General features: G+C 41.8%; 2 protein-coding genes and 1 non-coding gene across 3 annotated transcripts; 1 reads left to right on the top strand and 2 right to left on the bottom strand.

Annotated features, from left to right (window-relative positions):
* Window positions 1-1864: 1864 nt before the first annotated feature.
* On the top strand, window positions 1865-10048 carry LOC118792521 (cholesterol 24-hydroxylase-like). Its single transcript, XM_036550393.1, has 15 exons — window positions 1865-2396; window positions 2797-2874; window positions 3255-3336; window positions 3499-3572; window positions 5203-5289; window positions 6066-6204; window positions 6512-6625; window positions 6718-6874; window positions 7187-7249; window positions 7384-7456; window positions 7580-7664; window positions 8341-8451; window positions 8950-9038; window positions 9557-9623; window positions 9741-10048. Exons 1-15 carry the CDS (start codon window positions 2248-2250, stop codon window positions 9891-9893), a joined length of 1521 nt encoding a protein of 506 aa, XP_036406286.1. The 5' UTR covers window positions 1865-2247; the 3' UTR covers window positions 9894-10048.
* Window positions 10049-11645: 1597 nt separating this feature from the next.
* Window positions 11646-11718, bottom strand: trnat-ugu. Its single transcript has one exon. It is a non-coding gene; the product is annotated as a tRNA-Thr (tRNA).
* Window positions 11719-13656: 1938 nt separating this feature from the next.
* Window positions 13657-19244, bottom strand: LOC118792198 (HHIP-like protein 1). The gene is made up of 9 exons (XM_036549965.1): window positions 18870-19244; window positions 17580-18226; window positions 17321-17464; window positions 16612-16940; window positions 16244-16370; window positions 15499-15644; window positions 15075-15156; window positions 14525-14607; window positions 13657-14410 (listed from the first exon to the last, which is right to left on the bottom strand). Exons 1-9 carry the CDS (start codon window positions 19158-19160, stop codon window positions 13854-13856), a joined length of 2406 nt encoding a protein of 801 aa, XP_036405858.1. The 5' UTR covers window positions 19161-19244; the 3' UTR covers window positions 13657-13853.
* Between the last annotated feature and the right edge of the window lie 1704 nt (window positions 19245-20948).

Raw genomic sequence — 20948 nt, 5'->3', positions numbered from 1 at the left:
AATACACTTGTATTGTAATTGAATGATCTGGCTTTGCTTTTTAGAGGCTTGCCTCTTATGGGGTATGCTGTATCCTGCACTGAAATCTCTAATACTCTGCAAGTTTGCCTGGCATCTGTCATTTTTTATCATCTGCCAAATCAATCAATCAAAACCACAATGAATAATATCTCACAACAATAGCTCTAGTTTCTAAGAACACATTCCTTCAGTCCAAATTCTACCCATTCCCTCATCCTGTCCAATACACAGAAGACAGAATGTACTACTTACTGATGCTACAAGTCTCAAACATTTTAGGCTCAAAAACACCACTAAAACACCTCCGATGACATGTGTGCTGACTGATACTTTTGTAATAATTGTTAACTCATCAAGTACTATTTGTTACTTTTCATACGAATTGCATAACTAATTATTTCTGGGTAATTATGAACAGTGAGCCTTGTAGCCTCAACACCAGCTATCAGCAGCCATCTGGCATTTACACATCTCATCATAGCATGGTAGTAGGTGTCAGGTTGCCAGTTCCAATCCCTGGTGAGCCACTGCAGCCTTGGGCATGGTATTTACCCCAAATCACCTCAGCAAAGATGACGAAATGGTAATTTTACACAATACACTAAATCATAATGCCCCTTTCCATTAAATGGCTTACCATCCCAGCAGGTCAGTTTCAAAGGTACAGGATCAGTTCAAGGTGACAGATGCTGTTAATATCAAGTGTACTCTAACTGACCAAAGTTTGAGAACACAAAGGTTGGATCTTGGAAGCAGGATAGCATCAGTAATCTGGTTCAGAGAGACATAGTGATGAGTACCCTTGATAGATGCCGACATTCTGACAAGATGAGGAATTATTTCTAACCATGGCACTCTTCAGGCTATGTCGATGATTCACAACTTGAACCTGATCACCAAATAACTAATAAAATATCCTATATGTTTACTACACGTTATTGAAACGTATGAAATATTAAAGGTTTTCAGGCAGCTGATAATGGACCTGCTACAACTAATGTGGCACGGACAAAGAGTGTAGGCCTACACAAATACCTCCGCAGCACGCTCTTAGAGGTGTGGGGGCGAGACAACTAGTAGCATTATGGCACTAGAGGGAATCGTAAGCCACACGATCGTTTCAAAAGGTGCGCATTATTACCATGCAGTGTCTGAGGATGGGGCTCAATTGTTCCGGACAAAGCATCCTATATTATACTATCCTACAGTATAGTATATCCTACACTACACTATCCTATACAGGACAAATGTCCTATACATCATGTCTGTCCGCTAGGCCGGCTAAAATTTGACAAGATTCGTATGGGGGATGGATATCTATCATTTTGATTTTTTTCCCCGAAAACAAATTTACATTTGCATTAATTCATTTAGGCTGCACCTCCTAAACAGAAACCGTAAATATTACCGATATACCGAGACCTTGATAAATTAGTTATTTGGTAGTCGGGCTTCCGATATTACACTCTATTGGTCTGCTGTTTATGTGCTGACAAAATTTTTAAAGACCAAACATGGTAAGGCTTGATAATGTTATGCTATGTTATAATAAGGAAGTTTGGGAACTGTCTTTGAATTAATTGGTTTATACGCAAGTATATTCTGACCCACAGAAACTAATAAAGACGTTCTTAAAATCGAACCAAATTTATTCCACACTAAACATAACCGAGGTCGTGTCCTCAGAGGTACAGCTACCTCATTACGTTGCACTGTAGCCCAGATACCGGTGTTGGACTTTTGTACTTGCCAAAACTAGTAGAGCATATTTTGCATTGCTACAATATTGCCCTCTGGTGGAAAAACCCGAAACTATGAATGACAAACTTTAGCTGTTGTTTAATACACTTCGCTAGACAACACAATTCAACAGCGCACGTAGGCCTGTTTCTTAAATAGTCGCCACAAATGAGATTACGTACAATCTGAAGATATGCAACATATATAGCGCCACTGTGTTGCACAAAAAGTTAAAGCGACATGGACTAGGTCTTATTTAATTATTAATGTTTTATTTGCTTTCGTTTTGGCGATCATCGGAGTGCTGGGATTCGTGGGCACTGCACCTGGCTACCGTTACGTGATCTGTCAGCTTTACCTTTGTGACAGAAAGCTCGACAACTAAAGAACCCGGAAGGGGTAAACGTTTCGTGGTGCTGTGTTGCTCCCTCTAAGACAGTTCTCAGAACAGCAGTTTTCGGTTAAAAAAGAGAATCTGTTGAAAAGATGGCCCTGCTGTATACACTTGCTGGATGGGCTGGCCTGGCGCTGTACGGTATATCGATTGTGTTCGTGCTTGCATTTGTAGTTTACTGTCTCTACATAAAATATATTCATATGAAGTATGATCATATACCCGGACCTCCGAGAGACAGGTAAGTTAATATTCTTTCAGCAGTCAGTATTTAGAGTTTGATATGATCAATCAAAGTAAAAAAATCAAACATATAAGTTAGCATTGTTTTTAAATGTCTTTAGATTTTTCTGAATGATACATGGTCTCATGGAAGGACTTGCTTTACCACTTACCTCCACGAATCAAATCTATTTGAATTTAAAACATTCAAATGAAGGGTACTTGATTGTTATAGTGCAGTCGAAGGTTTATGATAAAATTGATATTGAGGAGATCACAGTTCGCCCAGTTACCCCTTAACACGGGTACAGAGACCATAGTACAGAAGGGTAAAGAATTATGTAAGAAGACTTTAAGAAATATCAAACAAACATCGTATTGCGTTGCTGTGACTGAAAACTCATCTGAACGTTCTGTAGTTTTCTGTTCGGACATTCAGCCTCGATCCTGAGAGAGATGCGGGAAGACCGAGTCGTGCACGACAAATTTTTGGAATGGTGAGCAGTTATACCCCTCCACGGACTCAAATTTTAATACAGAAGCACCCACATACGTCATTCATAGACCCAGCTACATTTCAATAAATTACTGAGTTCACCTAAAAATTCAGGGTTTTGATTGCCACTCTCATCTTAAATAACCATCTGTTACCAAAAAGGTCTGACAGAGGGTTTTTTTTTAGATGTCTTAGATTTTTAGATTGTTTGGAAGCTTACTGCATCATTGTGTTGTGACAAAAGAACAGGACTTTTAACCCAGTTGGTTGTAGATTGCAATTCTACTGCAGATGGACTTCAGGAAACTACTGTGAAAAACTGCCTAAGAAAACCTGAATAAGTGTTTTTAATGTGAGTTGTGTTTTGTTTTTCTTTGACAGGGCTGAAAAATATGGACCTGTCTGTCGGCTCAACTCACTGCATTTTGTTGTGTTACTCATCACATGTCCAGAGGCCACAAAAGTATATTGGAAACTTGTGCTGCTGTCCATGATTTTAAACATGAACTTCAGAATCATGTAGATATTTTTGCATATATATATATATATCAAGATTGTTGTATGCATGAAACAGGAAATCTTGTGGAAGCCTGTGACCAATTCATTCTATTGTTACCTCCTGTAGGAGTTCCTGATGTCTCCGAAGTACCCCAAGGATCCTTTAGTCTACAAACGCCTTTTTTACATGTTTGGGACAAGGTAATTCCTCAGTAGCTCCTGTGAGGGGTGAGAATGTGATGACATTGATGTTACATCACCATCATGACTCATACAGAGTTTAAATGGAGCCTCCTTTCCTGTGGAAGAATGTAAGAGAGGCATTTCTGAGGTAGAAATTAATCAAAACTGATTTGTTTGCTTTACCGTCACAAGCCAATAAACAGCCTCTCCCACATTAGATTTAGATTCATCTCATTAAAAATAGTTTGTAATAATCTGCGGATTCATGTAAAGAGTGCATGAACTGTTTTCATTAGAATTATTAAAAAAAACTATATTACTTTTTCATGCAGTAAATCAAATTAAGGCTAACATCAACTCATGGTATATGTGGAATAAACCTCCCCAAAAGAGCCTCTGCTCCTGTGGAATTAATTTAGCCCTTCTCACCTTGTGCTTCGTGCAGTCATTTCAATGGGAAACGCAGGCTTAAATCTGTGAAGAAGCACCGTGCTGTGAAAGCTAATGTTCAAATCAGCCTCCCTGGTTGACAATAAGCTTGCGCCTTGTTGAGTTGTTAGCACTGTAGGCGTATAGCTATTTCGAATGAGGCACCGTTTGACGTATCCGTTATCTTGGCACATTAACACGTGACCCGCAGCACCGGAAAAAGTGGAATCCGAAGTTATAGGGACGCCCATTGGGAGACTGGTGGGAGGAGGCAGACGGATATGTGCGAGTTGGCAGTGCCCACACGTCTCGGTGCCTGATGTGCCAGTACTGAGAGTAAGGAGGAATTCCCTCCCACAGAAGGGCTTGTGTGTATCGGTGTGGATCCATGGAGATGAAGTGCCATCAAGGAGTTTCCTGACTAAAAGTTTTCTGAAGTTTAATTTAGCCATGGTCTAACTGTAAATTGTGTGTTGCACTTGCAGGCAGGTGCTGATTTGAGACACTTCTGGATTTGTAACCAAAGCTCTATAGAGGTTTTCAGTCTGTCCTCTCTCACGCAATTTCTTAGAACCAACTAAACCGGTTTTGTCACCAAAGTACATTTACACTGACTTCTTCCAGCTGGTTCCACTATCTACATCCATATTTACTGTATCCTAGTATCCATCAGTCTTGTTCCTCATCTAAATCTCTCTTCTGTCAATCCCGTTCCCCACTTCCACCTCTCCCCCATCGATCTTGTTCCCCATCTCCATATCCCCTTTATCTGTCCTTTTCCGCATGTTCACCTTTTCTTTATTTCTTCTTGTCTCCACCTCTGTCCTCTTCACATACCTGTTTGCTAATGGCCTCTGGGGAACAGGGTCAACCACCTCAACTAAATGCCCAAGTGTGACCCCTCCTTGGACTCCAAACCAAACTTGCTGTGAACTTTTCCATTTAATGCTGTATCATGTGTTTTCATGTGGACAAAGGTGTCGCGAACTCCTTTTTGTTACAAGAAGGAGGTCGTGTTTGCATGAAGACAAAAGCCAATCAGGCCTACAGAGGTTTTGTGTCTGGTTCGTTTTCATCCTGAAATATATTCCGTTGCTTTAATAATAATAATTTTTTGGTGGAGTAGTTTTTGTGTGTATTTTGATGTATTTCGTACTCTTTTGTTTATTTCATGTTGTATTTTATCTTAATTATTGTGTTCGATAACATCTTCTTTGAGGTTTCTGGGGAGCGGCCTGGTGACGGACGCAGACCATGACCATTGGTACAGACAGCGCCGCATCATGGACCCCGCCTTCAGCAACTCGTAAGTGATGATCTAATCTTCCCTGAGGTGATCTTCAATTGCTTTAAAAAGTCCTATTTTTTAATTATGTTGTTGTTATTATTATCGGTATTATTATTGTTGTGGTTATTATTGTAATCATTAGTTATAATTGTTGAAAAGGTCCAAATTGTTTATTGTTGAGTATCAGGCATGCAGCTAAATCCTGAAACAATCCAAGGTGCCAATCAGAGTGATTTCCTTGTTATGAATATGGGTCCAGTGGATTGTGCAACACATTGAAGATTGTAGAACAGACTTCTGGGAAATGGAGATTCCCACAACAAGTATAATGATATGGTTCTGAACTGACAAATCCTGGGAATACGTCGATTTTAGAATGTACAAGGGTGTCAGACAGGTTTGTGAATAGTTAATAGTAAAATATTCAATTGTAATATCACTGTGATATGAGTTTTCCCAATGCATTTATTCATTGATGTGACATTTTTAGATCATTGTACACATTGAATACAAAATTACTCAGCTGATTTGGGCAGAAATTCTAAAAAAAAAAAGATTTCAAATTATTGGTAATCTTAGATGTTATAGCCCCAGTCTCCCTCATTTTTTAAAATGGCACACACTTACAACTGACCTGAAATGTGAAAAGATGTTCTCAGTAAGACTATTTCTTGTGATTATTATTTGTTGGTTGAATGTTTTGAGACATTAGAAAAGATATGTGGAAATGTTTTTGACGTGTTTATGTGCATCCAGTGTTCACAGGCTAGCTTGGTTAATCCTGTGATTGACAGGTACCTGCGCGGGCTGGTGGGCACTTTCAATGACAGAGCAGATCGCCTGATGGAGAAGCTGGAGGAGAAGGCGGAGAGCAAGGAGCTTGCGGAACTGCATCATCTGGTCAACTGCGTCACCCTCGATGTCATCGCTAAGGTGTCCTGGCCCTCACCGCTCCTCTTTGTATTGCTAAGATGTAGTCCTGGCTGACTGTAGCTGTGCAAGATTCCCTGAACTTTATACAGCAATGACTCATACAGGAGTGTAGATAGCAGAAACACTGGTTGTGTACTAGGTCTGGGTGGCCCTGCAGACACTGTGGTCCACCAGGACTAGGATTTAGTAGCCTTGCAGGCCTTCTAGGACCAGGTCTGAGTGGCCCTGCAAGGACTGTTGCCGCCAGGATGGGTTTTTAACCCCACTCAAAGCTGACAGGATGTTTGAATTCCTGCTTCTCTTACAGGTGGCTTTTGGGATGGATTTAGATTTGTTGAACCAAACTGAGTCACCCTTTATCAACGCCATAACCCTGTGTTTGAAGGGGATGGTTGAGTACCTCAGAAATCCATTCATGGAGGTAAGCACAGACATCTCCTTTCCTTGGAGAATGCAAAGCAACAGTGGACAACTCCGCTTACACGTAGACACGCGTTGCCAATTCATGTCCAGCTGTTTCCCTGGAACTGGGACTTCAGGAAGGAAGTAAAGAAGGCCGTGGAGCTGCTGCGAAAGACCGGGGCGGAATGCATCGCGGAGCGGAAGAGGACGATCACTCAGGGGGAGGATGTGCCCAAGGACATCCTCACCAAGATCCTCCAATGCGCCGGTAGGCTCACATTCTGTCTGCGCTCAAATTTGAGCGAACCTCAAGCCGTTCATGGGCTTTCAACCAGTGGAAGTGCATCTGACAACATCTATGTATGTGGTGGCTCTAAATGTCTCTGGATTTAGAGATAGAATCTCTGTGGAGAGAGCCAACTCATATGTCCACTCAAAACAGTTTGTCCAAAATAGTTGAGATGTTTGTACTTTTAGTACAATTAGTCTTTATACTTATATATATCATACACACACTCAAGGTAAACTCTGGATTTGTGTGAAGTTATGTCATGGCCATGCTTTAAACTGATCTTTACAGAAGAGGAGAAGGACGATGACCATGAGCAGATGCTGGACAACTTTGTGACATTTTTCATCGCCGGTGAGACATCCTTCAAGTTCATTTAGAGTTTAGCGTTAAATGAGAGCATAGACAAAAACAGGACCGACAATTAGCAGCCCAAGTTCAACACCTGTGGGGTTCCCTGACACATGCTTTTTTTTATATTTTACAAGGACAAGAGACAACAGCCAATCAGATTGCATTTACTTTAATGGAACTGGGGAGGCATCCAGAAATACTAGCTAAGTAAGTTAAGAAGATGGATCACAATGGAGCAGCTGAAATGAACACTAATAAACTGGTGCCATCTGAAAAATAAGATGTTTTGTTTGTTTAGGTCATGGTATCCTCAGAGGATTTGTCTTTCAGGTTGAGGAAGGAGGTAGACGAAGTCATTGGGTCGAAGCAGGAGATTGAGTATGAAGATCTTGGGAAGCTGACCTACTTATCTCAGGTGCTGTAAAAAAGAACCAAAGCATTAATACGGCACCTTTATTATATGAGCTGCTCACACACAGATGGGCTAGTTACAAGGTTTTAGAGACTCAGTGCTTGACAATTAATTTTTTGTCTCAACATTGTTGAATCTTTAAAGGACAGTGGTGACTGTTTGATACGTGTAAGTAGGAACCTTTTGTGTTTTGTGCTTTATTCCAGTCACTATGATATGGGTAGATATGGGTGGAGTATTTTTCTAAGAGCCTCTCCTTTGTAAAGTGTGCACCTATTCGTGAGTATTCATGAATGAGAATGGTAAATCTGTGCTGTCAAGACGAGAGATTTAAGCAGACACCTGACAGCATCACGTGATTCCATAGAGAAGTGAATTCTCAGCAGCCGTTGCTAACTCAGGTTTGATTCAATGCTAGATCATACCATCACCTGCGTCTACGAAACTGTGAATGCTTTCTTCCTCACTGCAAAAGGATGTAGCCTGCCAGTCCATACCTAAATGGCCAGCATGCTCAAGTGTCTCCAGCACTTTGTGATGTTGTCATGAGTATATCCATTGTCTGTTCCAATCAAGACTCTTTCACCAGGACAGGAAGGACAGCAAAGTGGGTATCTCAGCATTGATGAATTATCTCCCATGTTACAGTGCAGCTGGCTAATGGGCTTCACTTTAACAGGTCTTAAAGGAGTCCCTCAGACTCTATCCCCCAGCTCCTGGTACATCTCGCTGGCTCAGTGAAGACATGGTCATCGATGGGATACATGTCCCGGGTGGTGTGGCAGTTTTTGTATGTTTTTCATTTTGTTCAATATCTGAGTTGTGTTCTGATTACTTTACATTGTTGGAATTTAGCAAACCTGTAACTGACTTACATCAATTATAGGATTTTACAGTGTTATTCATGTATACAGCTGGTAGCTGGCAATCATGGATAAAGTCCCTTGCCCAAGGGTATAGCAGCAATGCGCCCGTGGGGAATCAAACCAGCAACCTTATGAGTCCTGCTCCTTAATCACTATGCTACACTGCAGCCCCATTGTTTGGCTGCTGTATATTTCTCATTAATTTATTGGTTGATGTTTCTGATTTGGTGACTTACTATGTTCTTCGGACTCTGGTACGTGGTGGTTGGTGGTGATTTGATTCTGTTGCTGAGTAGCATAGATTTCTGATTCTGTAATTGGTTGGCATAACGTATCTGATTCTGTGATTGGCTGATGTGCACTTTGATGCTTTCTTGTCATTGTAATGCTCTGTCATAACTGATTTTTGCTTGATCAATCAGGTCAGCTCTTATGTCACTGGAAGGATGGAAAGATTTTTCAAAGATCCTCTGAAGTTTGACCCTGATAGATTCCACCCCGATGCTGAGAAGTAAGTCCCCTGTTCTAAGTCTCTTGAGTCCCTGGACCAGTTTATATTCACCTGTGACAAAGAAAGGGTGGAGGAACGACGATTGGCGAAAAGCATTTGATTAATACAATATTACAATAATATATGGTTCTCATTAAAATATTACAATAATTAACCCCCCACTGAGGTTTATCTTTTTTATTTTTATGTATTTTCCACCCTTTTCCCACAAATGTTGGATATCACCAGTTGTACTTCAGGCTCATCTCACCATAACAACCTATCTAGCAACAAGGCCAGTTTGCTGTGCTTCTCAGCCTGTGTTTGGAGCGAGTTCCTTAGCTGACTGAGCTATTCGGCATGCACTTTAGCCAGTGTATTTCCCTTCTTTCTGTGTAAACATCAGCTCAGTGGATTCAGTCACACTTTCATTCTGGAAGATCAATAATGTGAGTGAATAATCAGGGTTTTTTCTTGCTGTTGTAGCCTCATGTGCTGTTTAAATGAGGTGTGGAAATGTGTCCTTCCTCTCTCTGTAGGCCATATTTCAGCTACTACCCCTTTGCCCTGGGCCCACGGTCCTGTCTGGGAAAGACTTTCTCACAGGTGAGAGAAAACATGGATGCATACACACAGACATACACACACACACACAAACACAGATGGACACACAAAAAGGCCTTTGCAAAGTAGTATATGCATAAAATGTTATCCCTTGCACAGATGGAGGCAAAGATTGTGGTGGCTAAAATACTGCAGAGGTTTGAGTTCCAGCTGATGCCGGGACAGTTGTTTGATGTCCAGGACATGGGAACCCTCAGGCCCCGGGGAGGCGTGGTCTGCACTGTGAGAGCTCGCTGCCAGAGTTATGACTGATAGCCTCCCCCAGCGGGAGACAATGTTTGCATACATATAAACCAGTTTAACGTTACCTTGCTCAATACAATAGCCTTCTTAATGACACATTTTTTTCCTAAACCACTTTTGGCTTCAGTATTAATTGGACCAATTTAATATCACCAGTACGCTTCTTTACTGTCATCTTCTGAGCAGTCAATTATAGCTCATTTAACCTATGAATATATGGTTTTACGCCATATGATTTAACCAATTATGTCATAGTTTTTATATATATATATATATATATATATATATATATATATATATATATATATAAACATATAACCAATTATGCCATAGTTATATATATAAACATTGTGAACAACATTTTGATAAATCAAAGCAATCTGTCTTTCAGTCGTCTTGCAATTGAATCTACAGGGTCAATATGGGAAAATAGAGCAACAAGCTCAAAAGAGGCAGTTATAGTTTAAATTAACACATAACAGTGATTTTTTCATAAGTTTATGGTGCTGCCTACTTTTTAGCATTGTGTTTCATTCAAAATTACAAGCAGTCTAGCTTAAACAGTGCCCCTATTGGTAGGGGTCTATTTTCTGTTTGCCTTTACAATAAATATGCAGTTGTATTGTATTTTCTTTTTGTTTATTTGATCCTAAAGCTTTTTAGACTGAGAAATGATTACTTGCTCTTAAGTTCTGTGCTGTATGTAAATAATTGATGATGAAACAGTTGATGAGCACACTACATAATTATTGAAGTCATAGGACTTAAGTAATAAATTGTCATATAATACTGTAATGTATGGCAATAAAATATGTTCAGTTTAATGAGTTGTCTTTATTCGCCTGAAAAATGCACACACTAGACACATAGGATTCAGAGTTGCTCTGGATAGAAGTGTCTGTCAGATAACTAAATGTAATATAAGATTCACATTTTTGTTCTCCTGCATGGTAGCAAGGTTGGATTGTTTTGAAACCAGTTAAAATCACACCCTGCTTAATTTCACATGTTTGTTCTACATGGCAGAGATGATTATAAGCATGTAACGCTGTTTCTCTGGGTCGAACTCTGCAACTGAGCAGCAGGATGCTGGGACAGTGATACATGTGATACATGTTGATGCCATATGTTATTCAGACATAAATTATCTATACTTAACACTGAGTGAATTGGCAAAGTAATGTATATAAATAGCTACACTTTCATTTTTCTGCAATTTAATTTGCTATTTTAATGCATGTACCGTACAATGATGTTTTTTTTTTATTCCACAGGAATAAAAACACACGAGTTTGTGTTAGACTGTGCATTCTCGTAATATAAAGCAAAAAGACAGTCAATTGTTAAGTGTTACAAACAGCAAAGACAACGTGTCACAACTAAAGTAATCTCTGAAAATGTGCTTTGTTGGTATGCAAATGATTGCTGTAAAAATTGCAGCGATTGGTTTGTAGCACCCTCTTCTGGAATAAAGCATTTCAAAATTTTGTTTCCTAACGCATTTTCAACACGCAGAGAAACTCAGCCGAGGCTGTAAAGCGAAGATTTAAGGCGACACAATGAAAATTAATCAAAATGTATTGTTGTTTGTAGAACACTTCATAATTATATGTATTTGAAGGCAATTACCTGTTAACCGTGACAATCGTGCTGCTAAGGTAGACGTATGTTATATAGGTTATGAATCAAATTTACTATAATATGCTTGACTAAATTTATGTCTGATGATCTATGTCATTTGAAAATGACAAAGAAGTAACGAGGCCCCAGCGAGGATCGAACTCGCGACCCCTGGTTTACAAGACCAGTGCTCTAACCACTGAGCTATGGAGCCATGCAGGTAACATGGACGGTTTTCAACTACGAATACAACATACTGTACAGTATACCAGTTCATCTATGAAATATCGTCAAATATTAGATGACATTTGATGTTGCCGAAGTTTTTAATTCCGCGTCGATGATTCAAATGCTTGCACAGGTACAGATGGTAGTAGTTCCCACTACCGCCAGCCTTAGGATCGGTGTCAAGACTCCCACAAAATGGCCAGGGTGAGGACGCTAATATCAACAGCAACGAGCTCAAAAGCATACCAGAAATAAAAAAACGAGCCGAGCTCAGTTACAAATCGTCCGACGTCTCGGTTCAGTTGTTTCAATTCGCGTCCTGGTCTGATTATTCACTGTCAATGTTTCATTGGTCCAAGGGAGCCCAATCTCACCTCTGTGCGGATCAAACAGCCGAACCAAGCGAGTCCATTATAGAGCACCTTCACATAAATTTCGTTTGACTGATTGGTTTCGTTTGACTGGTGTGATTCTATGACGGAATCAGACCAGGATGCCAAAAACAGACCTTTTAATGGTCAACTTTTGTCAATTGCAATTTGTACTACGAAAAAAATGCATTCACATTCAACTTTAAACACCAATTGCTAAGAAACAGTAGCAAACGATTGTTGTGGAGATGTGTGTCTTTTGTGTTGTTTGAGTCTACAAGGACATGTACGTAGCCTGTACAAAAGGCAGCAACGCTGAGGTTCCACTGCTATAAAGCGGTGAAAGTGCAAAGTAACACAGGACAACAAGAGTGTTAGAGCGACACACCTCCCTTCAAGGTAAATGACAAGCAAACCGAGCTCATTGTAAAAGGCGCAGCATAAAACCGATAGGCTCAAGAATGCAGCATCAAGCAGACATAACACGGGGACGTAAATTCATTAAATTAGTTTGCATTTTTATGGTCTACAATGAAGCATTCGTACAACAAAAAGAAAGAACACTGAAGGGGGCATCCTAGACAAATCGATTGAAAGAGGTGCTCCTCTGTTGCGCCTCTGAGGTGCGCCATTAGACACCAGGACGCGAATTAAAACAACACAATCGTTTGGAACTGATCTCGGGGTGTTTGTGGTCCTTTGGTCCATAAAAAGGGCCGGTTAAAAGGACCAGATACAACTTTTTTTTTTATTTCTTTACTTCATACTTCTGCGGCGTGTCCCTGTCCCTCAAAAACAGACACATCATACACAGATGAAGCAATGTTAACTATGCTCAGTTTCCAAGGCAGTTAATTTTAGGAAATCATCCATGCAGGGAAAGCGAGAAGACAGCACGCAGTGTATCGGTTCTCCAGCAAACCTGATGAGATGGCCCGATGGACAATACAATACCGCAGAGAATACAGAAAATGCGAGTGAACAAAACCCGAATTGACAAGTTTGTTTTAAGGCGCCCTGGATATGAATTGCAAGTGAACTTGATGTGAAAATACCATTACGATTGGGTTTACATTAGTGCGACTGTAACTTACCCAGAAATGATTCACCTACTGCGTCTGTCGAAAGTGACATTCTTTTTACTAAAACAATGCTTTTTATGATCTGAACTGTAGAGATATGAAATGGCACATGGAAAAATGCCTAGTTCTGTAGTATTTCTACTGTGTGTGTGCATCCTTTTCTCTTATCATAAGCCTCATTCATTAGGAATGAGAGTGAACTGGGAGCAATTATGCATGTTAAGAACACTGAAAAAAGAAGGACGTCCCACACAACATACATACAAACTCACTAACTTACCGTGAGTTTTTATTAAAGTGTTTAGATTTTAAAATATACAGCCTTTTTCCTATTTTTGAGACATGCACTGAGTTTACCTTTAAATCATTTAAAAATAATAAATATTATTAAAGCAATAGTTGTGGACAAAGTTATAGTTTGTTTCCAGAATTTCCAGTGAATTAACCAGACAAACCAGTTAAGGACCAGTATCTAAGTGGGTTATTTGTCAAAAGAAATAAGATGTAAAACCAAAACAATTAGTCTGACTTTAAATTTCAGGAGAGGTAGTCCTACATGCCAGTATCAGCAAAAATCAGAGAGGACACTCTCTATAGGTTTTGTTATTTTCCTCACTTAAATAAAGCTTTAATTACACTACACTAATTACATGGCTCAGCTCTTGAAGTTAATCATTTCCGCAGATGACACCGGCGTCTTCGTAATGTGCACAGTTGTGCATGCCAACGCCCGTGTGCCGGCAGTCCAGGAGGGTCTGCTCCGCCCCCTCGCACTGCACGTCGTCCAGCAGTATCCTGAGGCTCCTGCCCTCTCCAAACTCCGCCTGTTTGGAGGCCTTCAGCGCATGGTGGAACCCCAGCTGCCGGCAGGCCACACCCGCACTCTTCTCGTCCCACAGGTCATCGCACACCGTCCCCCACTCCCCGTCGACGTAGATCTCCACCCTGCCCCTGTCAGACCGCCCCTCCTCGTCCCCGGCCAATCGCAGGGCCCCGTTCTGGGGCCGGGTCTTGGAGCCGTGCTTGCCTTTCTTCCTTTGACCTGTATGTGGCTGAGCAGGAGTGGGGGCGGGGCTGGGCGCGGGCGCGGTTCCTCCTAGGGCACTCACTTGCACCCCGAGGAGGTCCATCAGGTCCTGAAGCCAGTCTGTCGAGCTAGAACTGGTTGTCTGTTGCCTATTGGCCAGTTTTGGCTGCTTGTGTGACATTTCAACTCCTATCAATTCTGTTGGATGAAATATATCAATTTGACTTTAGGCTGTAAGGCATGGAAGGAATCATTTCAGATTAGGAAATAAGCCTGGAGTAGAACTGCAGTCCAAAAGAAATATATACTTACTCTCCTTTGGTTGGAATTTGATCAGGGTGCTTTTAACTCTGACTGGCAGTGGGTCATAATGACACTGTCTCGGTGGTGCCCGTCTATAAAACAAATATATCTGTAATTAGCCATTTAATCAGGCAATACCAGAAAAAAACATAATTTATATCACTATAGTCTACATTCTGGGATTTCTACAGACATGCTGATTGTAATCTCTGACAGTGTTCAACAGGATTGCTCCAATGTAATGTGATCCATCTCCCATGACTGGCAGAGAACAAAGTCCGTCCAAAAAATCATTAGCATGGCTACTATTCTTTCAGTTCATTTTTAGAGGGGTTTAAATACACCTCAGATGTGTCTGTCACAGTTTCACTCTTGTGTTAAAGTTCTACTGATCTGTACTTTCTGCAGTGTAAACTAAGAGCTGTAAATCTTTACCAAGGCGCCAAATGCTGTTCTGCTGTTTTGTGTCCATATAATCAACAACATGAATCCATGTTACCATTCAGCAGTTGTCTACAATTGGTCCTTATAACAATCAGTGACTACCATCGCTCCTTACCGTGAAGGATCCACAAGTTTGTACACCACACCAGAAGAAGACGTTGCACTTGGAAATGAGGTTGACATGAAGTAAAGTTCTCCTGTTAAAAACAGCAACTCTGCCAGTGAGCTGTTCGTAATTCCCATAGGCATACTAATACACAGTGAGATGGAGGTACATGGAACATGGACACATGAAGGATTTAACTCTTCCTGGGACTGAGTATGCACTTTGTTAGGCCCCTGGTTGGATATGAACCCGGACGAAGCTGAGACTAGCAATGCCCAATGTCAATCTTTAAAACACATAAGTTTAGATATCCTCTCTATTCTTTCTAACACAAATCTAAAAGTCTGCAGTAATGGTAAACTACTGATGGTTTCTGGAATGGTGAGTTCCTGCTGATTTTTTTTTTTTTTTTGGTTTGAGCATCCTGCCATACCAGCCTCGTCCTCCCCAAAGGAGATGATGTAGGGGTGATAGTTGTTGATAAGCCCTGGGAAGACGCATGTCTGCCCCATGCCCATGCATATTTCATTGTAGTCCCATTTCCCTTTGCGCCTGTTCTCCTGGAGTGCCATCATTCTCCTGCAGAAGGGTGCATAAAGGGTATTTGTAGGGAGGACACGCACAGGAGATTTATAAAGATTTATAAGTGAGCTTTGTAAAAGCTGCTAGCTTGATGTGTGCTTGGTGTCTCCAGCTATACACTTTCCCAGAGCTGAACTTTTCTTTCACGGTCCTTTCAGATGTGCCTGTTAAATGATAACTGTATGGTAAAGCACTGCTTAATTTCTGAGTGCAGCCCAAGGTGACCTCTAATGGTGAATTCCCACAATACTGTGAATCAAACTCAGAATCATCAAGCAATAACACAGATATTGTAGGACTGAAGTATGTTGATTGTTGTTGCTCCACTAGGTGGCATGCAAGTCCTTTTATTTCTCCAGAACAGTGTTTCTCAATCCTACTCCTGGAGGCCCCCTGTCCTGCATATCTTCTATCTGTCCTTGCTGCTTGATTAAATCAGGTGTGCTCAGCTAATCAAAAGTGCCACTGATGAGTTCAGTCAGGTAGATAGAGCAGGGAAAGATGGAAAACGTGCAGAGCAGGGGGCCTCCAGGAGTAGGATTGAGAAACACTGCTCCAGAATAACAGACACCACAAGAGTATGGACAGAGTCTTACCCGCTCATAAAGTCTCCAAAGATGTAGATGCCATTTAAATTGGGGTATTCACAGCCACGGTAGATGTACCCCCCTGTGACTGACTTGCCCATTTTGTGTGAGTAAGCATATATAGGGAGCACATCACCTGTGAAAGAGAGGCACTATGTTACAGCATTGTTGGTTATTATTATTATTTTTTTTTAGATATGTTAGTAGTTGATCGTTGTCTTTTCAAAGGGTACAGATTGTTTTTTTTAATTTCTTTAAAACCATGCAAAAAGTACATTTTTATTGTTTGAAAATAAAGATGCATATTTTGATGGTGGAAAAAGAACATTTATTTTTTACAGGGGTTTATTTTAATTAGAAGCCATAATTCCACTCACCCAGAGAGCTGTTGGCACAGAGCTTTTTATCATAGCACGAGAACCCCTCCTTGGCCCTCCAGCCGTAATTCACGCCTTTCTCGATGATGTCAACTTCCTCAAATTTGTTCTGCCCCACGTCTCCGCAGAAGATTCTGCCCTTCCCCTCCTTGGTGTGGCGGTCTCCCCGGTCCACGGAGCAGCGCCACATGTTCCGCACCCCGAAGGCGTACACCTCGGGCCGCGCCTCGCGGTCGTGCACAAACGGGTTGTCCAGTGGGATCTTGTACAGCGGGCCCCTGTCATTGTCATCCACGTCAATGCGGAGCACCTTGCCCAGCAGGGCAGACCTGGGATGAGGAAATTCAACAGAGAACGTTGCTGTGAAAGTCGACAAAGGCACAATGAATGTCTGCAAAGCTACCCTGGAAATTGTGGGCATGGAATTCATCAGAGGCGGTTACCATAAAAGGCAGCAAAGTTACAGTGAAACTCTAACTGGAGAAGTCACAGACATAAGTCAACAGAGGGAGTCACAGTAAGATTCCTCCACACTAATTATTCCTGCTCTAAATCAATGACTGAGCCCTTGTTCAATGAAAAAGGCAAATACCATATCATATCAGCCAATTGAGTTGGTGTCACAAAAGCAAGGGTTTCTTCTACAAAACACATGGGAAAAGGTGGCAGGTGGATAGTGGCATATTTTATAAGCGGTTTTCGTTCATACTTGTTCTGTGCGTTCCCGTATTTCCCAAACGGATCCCCTGCCATTCCCCCGTCCCCTGTGAAGATGTACAGGTATCCATCATCGGCGAACAGCAGCTGCCCACCGTTGTGATTGGATGCTGGTTCGTCGATTTCTAGAATAATCCTGGAGGGAGCAGGTAGGACGGAAATGGCAATCAAACACTCCTGGATTAGGTGACAGCAGAGGAAATATATGAGCAAATTGGGGTTGTAGACTGCCTTAAGTTAGGGACACGTACCTCTCCGAGCTGTGGTCCACGACATTCATGTCGCTGGCCGACACCCGGAACTCACTGATCCTGATCCTCTCATCAAAGCCCACCTCCACCGAGTAGTATACGTACAGCTTCCTGTTGTACTTAAACTTGGGGTGAAAGACGAGGCCCAGGAAGCCGCGCTCGTCGCCCTCCCAGGGTGAGGTCAGCACCGCCTGGGTGATGTTGAGGAAGGGCTTCTCCAGCCTGGAGTGGTCCGGCAGGTACGCCCACACCACGCCCACCTGCTCGGCCACGAAGAAGCGGTGCGTGCCGTCGTTGGCGTGCACCATGGCCAGCGGGTTCCGGAGCCCGTTGGCCACTTCCTCCAGGCACAGCTGCAGGCAGCCCTCGGAGTCCGCGCCCACGCGGCCCAGGTTCCTGGTCAGTCGCTCGTTGCTGACGAGGTTGGGGAAGCAGTAGTCTGCGTCGTCCAGCCCCGCACGCCCGCAGAACTCGCCCCGGTCCCGCCCAGCTTTGGCCAGGTGCCTGTCGTCGGTAAGGAAGGGGATGGCCGACCTGCACTTCTGCCAGAAGTCGGAGCAGTAATCTCCACAGAGCCCCGGCAGGGCTCGGATGGGCGTGCTGGGGTCCTCGGTATCATAGAGGTGCGCAGCGTAAGGGGAGCACTCCTGAACAGTGCCAAAATGGGAGGGAGGGAAGAGACGGTTTTTGTTTTAGTTTTCTGTTTGCATTTTCTGCTCCTTTTATCACCAAACATTAGATGATGGCCAGTTGCAAACATCAGGCTCATCTCACCATGACAGCCTGGATGCATTGGTGCATTTGAAATATTTGCACATTTTAAAAAATGTCAAGAAAGAACTTTTAAACCATATGTGTGAAAACACTACCTAAAATATCAGAGTCCATAATGAATACTGTCAGTCTCTCTTTTTAATTTTTTTTTTTAAATTTTGCTCCTGCAGTACATATAATAAGCATGCAAATGTTTCCGTCATCACATCACATTCTCTTAACATAGTAAGGTTAAGAAAAAGTATCATAAAAAAGCTTTGAAAACGAGTAGCATTATTTTGGAGTGATGCTTTTTCGACCTTCTGTGAGGCCACGAGGCCAAGCTTGTTTAGTGTAACTTGACTTCATTTTGCCATTGTTGCGACAAACCTATAAAGAATAAATGCTTAAAAGAGTATCCAAAGAGTAAATGAAAGTGAGCACTGACAGCGTTATTTTTTGTGCAGATATTATAAATAGGACTGCAGAGTGAAGTGCAAAATCAACCCACTATTAACATCAGTCGAGCCGTCATACCTGGCAGATGATATTTTGTATATAGCCGGCACAGGTGGCATACCCGTAATCATCAAAATTATCGATGATCCGATAGTATTTCGACATCAGTTCCTGGTCCTTTGCAGAATCGCAGCAGCCGAAATCTTTGTACATAACACAGAACGTCAGCTCCTCTGCAGGTTGGAACGGGGGCTTGAAATCCAGGCATTGTGGGTGTAAACGCACGGGTCCTATCCAAACCCCCAAAAAGAATAACAGAATAAACGGAGCATGCCAGACACGTCTCAGACTGTCGTAGCTATACCGCATTGTTATTTTCGGACTGCCAGAACTGTCACAACTTTCACTTGCGCGTAAATTATGTAAATCGACCAACAGGGGACCTGCTGCTGCCTCCTGTTTTTGATCTTTGAGCTGTGGACTTTGCCCAGTTTGAAATCATCAACCGCTTGTCCTCGGGCAACAGACTAGGCCTTTATATACTGTCACGTATTTCAAGTCAGCGCTACAGCGCACCGATATGTTGTAATTCATTGTGTACCGAAATCCAGTCGTTAAGGATGTCTCCGCCTGGAATTTGCGAATTCTGCTGTGTAGCAATAGCTCCTTCCGCACATCATGCTCACCTCAGTATTATATTTCATATCAGGATACCAGACGAAGTGGAAAGTAAAACCCTATCGTCTGTTGTTTTGTAGCAATTTTTGCAGACTACGAACCGGTACTTCCATTAAACGTCTCTGAAACTAAGAAAAGTAGAATATTCTACACTTAATGTGGTAAAGCAGTGCTTCTGTCGTGGCAATCAACTAAGGTGACCATTAAATAAATCGCAACAAACAACCGAAGTACTGGTGACGTATTTTATTCAACATGTGAAAAATATTTAAATCTGATTTCAACAGATTTAAACAAGACGACAACACAGGCAACAATATATTGGTTAACATGAAACGCAGCCCATTATAACTGCTTTAATAACTGTAGGACATTGAGATTTTTTTCACGTGTATTCTCTGGTCTCTGTTACATTATTAGCCCGACCAAGAGCCTACAGAGAGTTATGATCGAATACACAGATTCGTCAAGAAGAGCGAGGATTGCTTTTATTTGACCACAAGATGGTGCTCATGGTTCGTGGTTCCGAGTTTGTTGTCTTCGAGTCGTTCACAAATGCAACCAAGACGCGTCCTTTCTCTTGCCTTTGCATATTTGCATTTTTTAGCTTAATGTTCCAGTCGAAATGGCAGAAATTCTCATTCTGAGCATGGTTTTCCATGGCCCTCTCCCAGTTGCCTTCAGAGACACCACCTCTTTACTAGATTACATTGCCAATTACCCAGAGGGGAGGGTGATTAGTTGACCAGATTGAGCAGACTGGAAATTTGGCCAGGACACTGGTGTTAACACCCAACTCTTTCCAAAAGTGCTATATTGCTTTAATGACTGCATGTGAGTCAGGACCTCCGAATCCAAAAGACAGCACCTCCCAAAGCACTGTATCCCAGTTATTGCACTGTGGCACTGAATTTACTTGGTGCAGAATACTGCTCTATATTTGCTCGTCAACACTACTTCCAGCTGCAACCTGGTTTCGCCAAAGGGAAGCACACATGTCATATTCAAATGATCAGATTGATAAGTCACTCGTCATTCGTTGTGTTAGGATTCCCTTGCAAGAGGATAGGACACACGAAACACAGAAATGCATACATAGCGTTGTATTTTTAAATTTTAAAAAATATAAATTACATATATGTAATACATATTTATCAAGACAGAAAACTATTAGGGTACACGATGATTCAGAATAAGACTGGTTTGTTATTTGTCATTGTAAATCAAAGATTCTCATTTTGTGCCGTAATTTACTAACTTCATAAATCCATGTTGTTTTCTGTATAACTGTTTTAGCTTCCTTTCGCTCCTAAAATATATATTTACACAGGCAAATTGCTAATTAAAATCCTTTTTATGCGGAGATTCTGGGAGAGCTGCGCTGCTATTGGCCCTTTAAGAGGGCAGTGCCTCGCGCCTGAAAGGCTTGACCATACAGTCACCTGCCCAGTCCGTTTTCCGGCGTCTTGATTGGACGTC

This window comes from Megalops cyprinoides, chromosome 17 (genome assembly GCF_013368585.1).
Source record: "Megalops cyprinoides isolate fMegCyp1 chromosome 17, fMegCyp1.pri, whole genome shotgun sequence".
NCBI lineage: Eukaryota > Metazoa > Chordata > Actinopteri > Elopiformes > Megalopidae > Megalops > Megalops cyprinoides.
Note: the sequence above shows the minus strand (reverse complement) of the source record. Positions and strands in the feature narration are given on the sequence as shown.